Source organism: Penaeus japonicus, unplaced genomic scaffold (assembly GCF_977035675.1).
Source record: "Penaeus japonicus unplaced genomic scaffold, GWHDUDI00000001_assembly GWHDUDI00000005, whole genome shotgun sequence".
Lineage (NCBI taxonomy): Eukaryota > Metazoa > Arthropoda > Malacostraca > Decapoda > Penaeidae > Penaeus > Penaeus japonicus.
The window spans coordinates 30,090,213-30,100,212 of NW_028234407.1; the positions used below are offsets into that span (position 1 = coordinate 30,090,213).

The following is a 10,000-nucleotide window of genomic DNA, read 5'->3' on the forward strand; positions in this document are numbered from 1 at the left end:
CAGGTCAGCGTTGGCGTAGCAGAGGTCACAGTCTTTGAGCTTTTTTACTGGGAACCCGACTCCGCTATCCCGGTCAATGACATCGCACTTTTGAGGGTATGTGGTGAGGATATGTGGGATATGTGGTGAGGGTATGTGGTGAGGATATGTGGGATATGTGGTGAGTGTATGTGGTGAGGATATGTGGTGAGTGTATGTGGTGAGTGTATGTGGTGAAGGTATGTGGTGAGTGTATGTGGTGAAGGTATGTGGTGAGTGTATGTGGTGAAGGTATGTGGTGAGTGTATGTGGTGAGGATATGTGGTGTTATACTGACAATTTTTTTATATTATCTTCTTTTCTTTTAGATGTTATTTATTCCTTTATATATTCATAGTATTTCTTTCGATACTAAATTATGTAAATACTAGTAAATAGTACATTTTGATTTCATAATGGATGTTATTCATTTGGATGCATTTATTCATGTCCTTAAATTAATCGCTTTACTTATCAATTTATTAACCTATCTCTTTATCCCTTTTCTCTACTTACCCATTTACTCATCCGTCTCTATTCATCTTTCTCTCACGCTATTCACTTATCTGATTGCCTAAATAACTATTAATCTGAATATCTATCTATCCATCCACCGATCTATCCATCCTTCTATCTATTCATATGCCCCTATATGCCTCACTCCTTCCATCCATCCATCCCTCCATCCCTTCACCCACCCACCCATCCACCTCTCCCTCCCTCCCTCCACCCGCACATCCACCCATCCATCCACCCCCCCACCCATCCCTCCACCCATCCATCTCTCCCTCCCTCCCTCCACCCACCCATCCCGTCGCCCATCCACCCACTCATCCCTCCACCCACCTCCCCAACCCTCCACCCACCCACCCATCCCTCCACCCACCCACCCATCCCTCCCCATCTCCACCTATCAGTACAATAACCTCACCCTCCACTACCTCTCTCCTCGGAAGCTGGCATCTCCGCTGACCTTCGGGGAGGGCGTGGAAGCGGTGCCAATGCCAGACCAAGACGAGGACCCAGCGGTGGCCGAGCACTGCGTCGTCTCGGGATGGGGCGCGTTGGAGGTGAGGTCTTAGTGGAAGAAATAGGGGAGTGTCAGATGGGTATTCGTTAAGGGGAGTCATTTGAGAAGGAAATAGGGGAGTATCAGATGGGTATTCGTTAAGGGGAGTCATTTGTGAAGGAAATAGGGGAGTATCAGATGGGTATTCGTTAAGGGGAGTCATTTGTGAAGGAAATTTATTGGTGAAGGAAATAGGGGAGTATCAGATGGGTATTCGTTAAGGGGAGTCATTTGTGAAGGGAATTTATTGGTGAAGGAAATGTATTCGTATAAGAAATGGATTAGTAAAGGATTTTGTTTTGTAAAGGATATTAATTAGTAAAGAAAATGTACTTGTAAAGGATAAGTATTCATAAAGGAAATGTATCAGTAAAGGATATTTATTCATAAAGGAAATGTATCATTTAAGGGGATGTATTGGTGATAGGAATTTATTCACAAAAGGAATGTATTCGATAAAGAACTGTATCAGTGAAAGGAATCTATTCGTATAAGAAATATATATTCACAATAAAAACACGTGTTAGATTGGGCCCAAGAGTATTGGAAAAAAAAAAAACACGAGATATAAAAGGTACTGAACGTGTGGCGCGGTTTGGGATTTTCTTTTATACAATCTATAAAATGAGATATTTATGGTGTATTTTGAGCCACAAGTCTTACGTATCTCTTTCTTTATTCAACATACCTTCGCATCTTAGTCAATAACAGTAATCATCACTCCTGCAAGCAACATTTATCGATTTCTGTTAACGACAAAGATACCCAACTCACAGGCAAAGTAAATCTCCCCTTGTCTACTGTAGGACGGAGGGTCTTCTTCTTTCCTTCTAGAAAGAAATCACAAAAAAACTAACTTTTGTTTGGCAGGAGGGAGGCCCAGTGACTACGGTACTGCACGCTGCTGATGTTCCTGTAATAGACCAGTCGTACTGTGAGGAATCGTATCCTTATCTCATCGCCCCGACTATGATGTGCGCAGGTTATCCGACAGGACATCACGACGCCTGTGCGGTTAGTTTATTAGTTATAGAAGTGTTGTTTACGCCAATGTGTTTATCTATTTTGACTTACTTATTTCTGTTTTTTTTTTTTTTTTTTTTTTTTTTTAATCAGACGCTTATCAACACCCACAAAAATAGTGATTCTTATTGCCGTTTGGTTCAAGTTTATCATCAGTTTCATGGCTCAGGGCCGAAATATACCCATCACCTATATGTTACGCTCTCCCTTACTCTCCTCCCAACAGGGCGACAGCGGAGGTCCTCTGGTGTGTGGGGGACTTTTGCAAGGAATCGTGTCTTGGGGAAGCGGGTGTGCAGAACCCCTCAAGTTCGGCGTGTACACTAGGGTGTCTTTCTTCAGGGACTGGGTAGAAAAACATAACTATATCCCAGTGTAAATTGTGGACGAGAAGCGTGTGTGGTTGTGTGAGGCAAAGAGACATAGAGGTAATGTTAATTGCAGCGTAAATATAACGAAAGAATGGCTTCGAATATTTGAAGAACTGAATAACTAATGGCTTCTTTTAGGATAAGGAGTGTCTACTGGACTCATGACTTCTTCCTGAAATGTGTGTATTAGAATGAATGTTATTGCCATCACCAACGCTCCGTGAATAAAGGCATACTTTCAGAATTTGTATTCATACCTTTCTCCCACGGAGCAGCTATCAAAATGATATGGCTGTATGCTCTGTATATCTACATTCATATATTCATTTATGTAATGCTGGTATGAATATGTATTTATGTATATATATATACATATATATCTATCTATCTATCTCTCTCTCTCTCTCTCTCTCTCTCTCTCTCTCTCTCTCTCTCTCTCTCTCTCTCTCTCTCTCTCTCTCTCTCTATATATATATATATATATATATATATATATATATATATATATAGAGAGAGAGAGAGAGAGAGAGAGAGATTGAGAGAGAGAGAGAGAGTGAAAATATAAAGAGAAAGGGAAAAAGAGAAAAGAGAGAGATACAAAAAGAGGAAGAGAAAGACAGAAAAGAGAGAGAGAAAAAAAAAGAAAAAGAAAAAATACGAATTCATATGTTTCTGTATATGATAAAGGTAAGAAACCTAATGCTCAATTTCTATCAACAGATGAAAAAAATATAGTTATGAGAGAATAGACAGTAGAAAACAGATACACCCCCCCAAGAAAAAAAGTACTGTGTCAATGCAATTAATGGAGAAAATATAAAAAAACAAACATGCCGGTTTACACATCAATTTATTGTATCAAATTATTGTTCAAAAAAGTGTTAAGAAGTGTTAAGGATTCAATATAAAAACAGCGTTTAATTTAAAGAAAAAAAAAAAAAAAATGTTCAGAGTTGTAACAGATGGGAAAAAATATAACTCAGATAAAAATATTCATACATATTTGTAATAACAATTATAGGTTTGAGGAAATTCAACAGCTGTGTAACAAGATAAATATATCAAAGATATTTCTGCATTTCTTAATTACCTGATGTTAGGAAACACAAAAGTCAGCTGGGTTTTATTTTGGTTCGCTTTTGATGGGATAAAAGGTTTAGTTTCACCGTATAACTATTCTGTTTAATTGCTGAATATCGAGATGGCCGGAACTAGTTTGAGTGTAGAGGTAGTAATGATGTTGTGTTCTGATACGACCAAAATTGTTATAAGTAATAACACATAAACAAAATAATTACATGTGCGATGTGACTATGTGGGTACAATATATAGATATTTAAGTAAATAAACTCACACACGCACATACACTCACACTCACACTCTCTCTCACACACATACACACGCACTCCCACACACACACACACACACGCAAACTCACACACGGACACACACACACACGCACACTCACACACACACACACACACACACACACACACACACACACACACACACACACACACACACACACACACACACACACACACACACACACACACACATACGCACGCACATTCACACACAGATACACACACACACACACACACACACACACACACACACACACACACACACACACACACACACACACACACACACACACACAAACACACACACACACACATTTAAACATATTCATCACTTAAATTAACGAAAGGAAATAAAAGCTATCAAACAATATACATAAGTTTACCAAGAATACTAAGGAGAAAATAGATAGAGATCACAGAAAACGATTTCTAGGGTAGACATAAATATTTCTTCGTTTCGAATCAAATACCTTCTCTCTTTGTCTGTCAGTCTCTTTTTATTTACTAGGATTTATAGCATATAGAAATAAGAGGACAACAACGAGATTAGATAAATATTCTATTTTTCTTGTACTAGATATGAAATAAAGGGCAAAGCGAACTGATATGTCTGGATATATGTTTTAAATGGCTTTAATTTCACAGGAATTTTAGTATATATATATATATATATATATATATATATATATATATATATATATATGTGTGTGTGTGTGTGTGTGTATATGTATATACATATTTATTTATTTATTTATTTATGTATATTTATATCAGAAAAAAAAATCATAAACTCAACTCTATAATAACACCAAAATAAAATGAAAGAAATAACACAAAATTTCATATCATTTCATCACCAATGAAATATATACACATGGCGAAATTCTAGACCAGCTGTAATTTTACCAAGTTTTTCGTCCAAACTTTGTCGAGCGCTTCTGACTTATTCACTCGAAGACAAAAACGTGTTTAAAACGAGTCTGGTTATTAATGGAGTCCTTAAAGAGCAAGATAGTTTGAAAGGTGTCACTCAGGATAACTTATAAGTTGCATATGACCTATTTTCACTATCATTATTATTATTCTCATTATCATCATTTCATTATCCTCATCATTGATATTATCATTTCTATCATCATTACTATTAACATTACTATTATCATTATCATCATTATCTGTATCATCATCATCACCATCATCACTTTATCATTTTCATCATCACTTTCACCACCATCATTATGAATACGTTTTTGTGGTAATTCCAGTCACTAATATCATTACTATTATGATAATTAAACATGCAATTGCGTGAAAATTCCTCGACGCTTACTCTATTTTCATAAATAAACACTACACATCAAATTGAAATCAATCTATTTGTGTCAATCACCCTTATGAAGCGTGTCAATTCATTCTTTGATTTGTGATTTAATAGGAGTCTATACGTACGTACATCTATAGACATATATATATATATATATATATATATATATATATATATATATATATATATATATATGTGTGTGTGTGTGTGTGTGTGTGTGTGTGTGTGTGTGTGTGTGTGTGTGTGTGTGTGTGTGTGTGTGTGTGTGTGTGTTTATATATTTACACACGCACACGCACGCACACACACACACACACATACACACACATATGTATATATGTATATATATATATATATATATATATATATATATATATATATATATATATATATATATATAGAGAGAGAGAGAGAGAGAGAGAGAGAGAGAGAGTTGGACAGACAGATAGATAGATAGATATAAAGAGAGACATATATTTGTATGTATGTCTGCATGCGTGTGAGATGAATATATATATATATATATATATATATATATATATATATATATATATATATATATAGATAGATAGAGAGATAGATAGATGAATATATAGATAGAGAGAGAGAGAGATAGATGAATATATAGATAGAGAGAGAGATAGACAGATAGACAGACAGATAGATAGAAAAAATAGATAGATAGATAAAGAGAGAGAGAGACAGATAGACCTATATTTGTATGTATGCATGAAAGGAACCCAGGTCACCCGATGCGTCAATGCGGTTCAGGGGCTGGATTCACTAACATACGATGGTAAGGCATTTACCAGCTGTCAACTACCAGAGCGTTTACCAGTCATGGCAAAGTGGGATTCATCAAGCGATGATAAGTCGCCTGGTAAGGGTAAATAGACTTTATCACCGTAATTTGATGGTAACTCTGGTAAATCGATTCCGCTAATCAGCGAGCGCCTTACATAATTTTTTAGGCTCCTTTGACCAATCCCGTAACATGTAAACAAAACCTGATCCAACAGCGAGACTTTTTTGTTTCAAGAAATGATAAAGATTTCTTCTGTATTAAATTATTTCTATATAAATTAATTTCCTAGAAAGCATATTCTATTGCATGCTCTTATGGATCATATATAACGTAATGGTTTTCAAAAACATACGTTTTTTTTTTGTTTTTTTTAGATTGCAGTCGAAAGAAAAGAAACAATGGCTCCACGCAATGGTGGTGTTATTTGTATCAACGTTTTCCAAAAAGAAATGCCAATCAAACCCTAAGATTATGAATAGTTGTATCTAAATTAATGCAAACACAAAAATAATTTATATATTTATATGTTTACTGTTTTTCAGCTGAATGTTTTTAAAACAAAGTGTTTGAATTTGTCAAATTATTAAATCCATGTATTATTTTCAGTTATTGTAGGCCTATGACGAAGCTGCATGAACATTATTCTCGCTTATTTCCTGTGAATTTTATTGATTTTTGTCATATTCATATGAGAATGAACAGTTGCCATCACTCTGATCATAATAAGTGTATATGCAAACTAAAGTGTCGCCTTAAATGTTGATTTTTTGCTGAGATAAAGCGAGATGAGAGAGTCATCGCTGTAGTTGCCAGTGGACATACCAGTGCTCCAACCACTGGTAAATTTAGCATTGTATTCTATCATGGTAAGTTGTTCATGAATACCGATGCGGTCTTTTTACCATCATAATTGTAGTTACCAGCGTATTTATCATGGTAAGTGCGTTAGTGAATCCGGCCCCAGGCCTACAATTTGCCCCATGTTCTGGAAGCAGCTGGCGAGGACAGGTGACCCTTTGCCTCACGAACTACAAGTTGGGAGCCCACCTATTTGCGTGCGTACATCTCTCTCTCTCTCATTCGCTCGCTCGCTCTCGCTCTCTCTTTCTTTCTCTCTCTCTCTCTCTCTTTCTTTTCTCTCTCTCTCTCTCTCTCTCTCTCTCTCTCTCTCTCTCTCTCTCTCTCTCTCTCTCTCTATATATATATATATATATATATATATGTTTTAATCATGCATTATGAATATATTAATATGTATATATACATATGTATATATGTATATACATACATATATATATATATATATATTATATATTCATAATATATATACATATATATACATATTGATAATATATACATACATACATATATATAAATAAATATATATATATATACATACATATATATTATATATATATATATTATATATACGTATATATATATATATATATATATATATATATATATATATATATATACATACATATATACACACTCTTTTTTGCCTGTCTGTTTATTCACTCGCAGTTTTGTGAATTCACATTATTGTCTGTATTGCTACAACTATGTACCGATATACACATAGATTAATGTGGATTAATTTGGTTATCTCAGAAGCATTACGAACACAACCCTTTAGAGAATATGAGATAATGTGCGTGTGGAGGCGAGTGGGTCAGAGTGGGTGTGCTTATAGGACATGTGTGTGTTGAAATGCTCGTTTTAATGCTCTGCAATGACGTGCATGTGGGTGAGGTTTTGCGTGTGTGTGTGTGTGGGCGAGAGAGAGACGAAGTGAGTAAGTGCGGGCGTGATTTAGAGAAAGAGAGAGAGAGAGCGAGAGAGAGAGAGAGAGAGAGAGAGAGAGAGAGAGAGAGAGAGAGAGAGAGAGAGAGAGAGAGAGAGAGAGAGAAGAGAGAGAGAGAGAGAGAGAGAGAGAGAGAGAGAGAGAGAGAGAGAGAGAGAGAGAGAGAGAGAGAGAGAGAGAGAGAGAGAGAGAGAGGAGAGAGAGAGAGAGGAGAGAGAGAGAGAGAGAGAGAGAGAGAGAGAGAGAGAGAGAGAGAGAGAGAGAGAGAGAGAGAGAGAGAGAGAGAGGGAGAGGGGGGAGGGAAGAAAGAGAGAAAAGAAGATGAGAGAGAGAGTGTGTGTGTGTGGAGATACGCATGCGCAAACGTGTTTTTATACAAAAAAAGAAGGGAAAAACGGAAAAGACGAAGAAGAGTAAGAATAAAAGAAAAAAAGGAAAAAAAGAAGAAAAAAAAGAAGAAAAAAAAAAAGAAACAAAGAAATAATAAGAAATATATATGAATACGCATGTACACACACACACACACACACACACACACACACACGCACACACACGCAGTAATTGGTCCATATCCAAGAGGTTGAACGGAATCAGCAGCAGCACCGTTAACGAAACAAAGGAGGACAAAGAAGCGGTCGCTCGTCTTCATCAAAGCAAATGCAAAATAAAAGCAACACGCTGCTTGACATTGCGAAAGAACTTTGATCTAAGCTAAACGATTGACCAATTGTCCCCTGTCGTTCGTAGCCACAGAAGGAAGAGGGAAGAAAGAAGGGAAGGGGAAAGGAAGCGAGGGAAGAGAGGAGAGAGAGAAGGAGAGAGGGAGGTGTGTAGGTTTGGGTGGGAGGTGGGATGGGGGTGGGGGTGGGGGTGGGGGAGGAGGAGGAGGAGGAGGCTGAGGAGAGGGTGAGAGGAGGAGGAGGAGGAGGAAGAAAGAGAGAGAGAGAGAGAGAGAGAGAGAGAGAGAGAGAGAGAGAGAGAGAGAGAGAGAGAGAGAGAGAGTCTAAGCCAGATGTCAGGTGTCGGGATGTCCTTTACTCCTCCTAACCGAAAGAGGAGAGAGAGAGAGAGAGAGAGAGAGAGCGAAAGAGAGAGAGAGAGAGAGAGAGAGAGAGAAGGCGGTCGAGGACGAAGCGAGGAATAAGCGAAGGACGAAAGCGAATGAGGACGTAAGACACACTCGGAGAGAACCAGGAGATGCGAAAGGGGCAAACCCAAGCAGCCGAAGGAAGGAAAACACAAAGAGAAAGCAAGGAATGTAGAGAAGAGAGAGAAACGGAGAGGTTGTTAAAGCAGGAGCTCATAAGGCGAGTTGGTGTTGCTTGTGACCAGCGAGCAAGCAGGACGCACCGCCCTCTCACACCCCCCATCACCCCCTACCCCCTCCCTTCTTCACCCCCCCACCCCCCATCCCCCCAGCCCCCCCGGGTCTCCGTCACCGCGCCAACCCTCCTCGTGCTTGAGGCGACGGTCAAGGGCTCTCACTAGTGGCCATGCAAGCAAGCAAGCAAGCAGGCCAGGCAGGCAGGCAGGCAGGCAGGCAGGCAGGATGGCAGACTCGTACTGGAGATTAATGTTGTTGGCGCTGTTGTTTGTTTGTTTGTTTGTTTCTTTTATTTTGAGTTATGAAGTGCGTTGGGGGAGGGGGGAGGGGGGAGGGGGGAGGAGGGGGGGAGGGGGGAGAGGAGACGAAGAAGACGCTTGGAATGATGATGGAGAGAAGAAGATGTTGAAGATGGTGATGGAGAAGATAAAATAGAAGAAGAAGAAGAAGAAGACGAAGAAGGAGAAGAAGAGGAAGAAGGTAATGATGGTGATTTAGAAGAAGAGGAAGAAGAATTTGAGGAAGAAAGAGAAAAAAAAGTAGGAGGAAGGAGAGAAGAAGAAGAAGATGGTGAAAAAGAAGACGAAAGAGAAGAAAAAAGATGATGAGTGTGATGATGATGATGATTAAGAAGAAGCAGAAGAAGAAGATAATGAAGAATAAGAAGAAGACGGAGGAAGATGAGGAGGAGGAGGAAAAAGAAGAAAGAGAGAGAAGGGGGAGAGAGAAAGAGAGAGAGAGATAGAGATAGAGATAGAGAGAGAGAGAGAGAGAGAGAAAGAGAGAGAAAGATAGAGAGAGCGAAAGAAAGAAAGAAAGAGAAAGAAAGAGAAAGAGAAAGAAAGAGAAAGAGTGAGAGAGAGAGACTCCATCAGCCACACAGTTCAATACA

The 10,000-nt window shown here is 38.4% G+C and overlaps 1 protein-coding gene across 1 annotated transcript in view; it reads left to right on the forward strand.

The window, feature by feature from the left end:
* LOC122262575 (trypsin) overlaps positions 1–2,722 on the forward strand; it is a 6,712-nt gene extending 3,990 nt beyond the window's left edge. The window contains exons 4-7 of the mRNA XM_086536695.1: positions 1–96; positions 975–1,088; positions 1,958–2,101; positions 2,337–2,722. The exon at positions 1–96 is cut by the window's left edge and continues 64 nt beyond it. Coding sequence (XP_086392821.1) covers positions 1–96; positions 975–1,088; positions 1,958–2,101; positions 2,337–2,489 — 507 coding nt within the window. The 3' untranslated portion in view covers positions 2,490–2,722. The remainder of the gene's footprint in view (positions 97–974; positions 1,089–1,957; positions 2,102–2,336) is intronic.
* Positions 2,723–10,000: the final 7,278 nt, after the last annotated feature.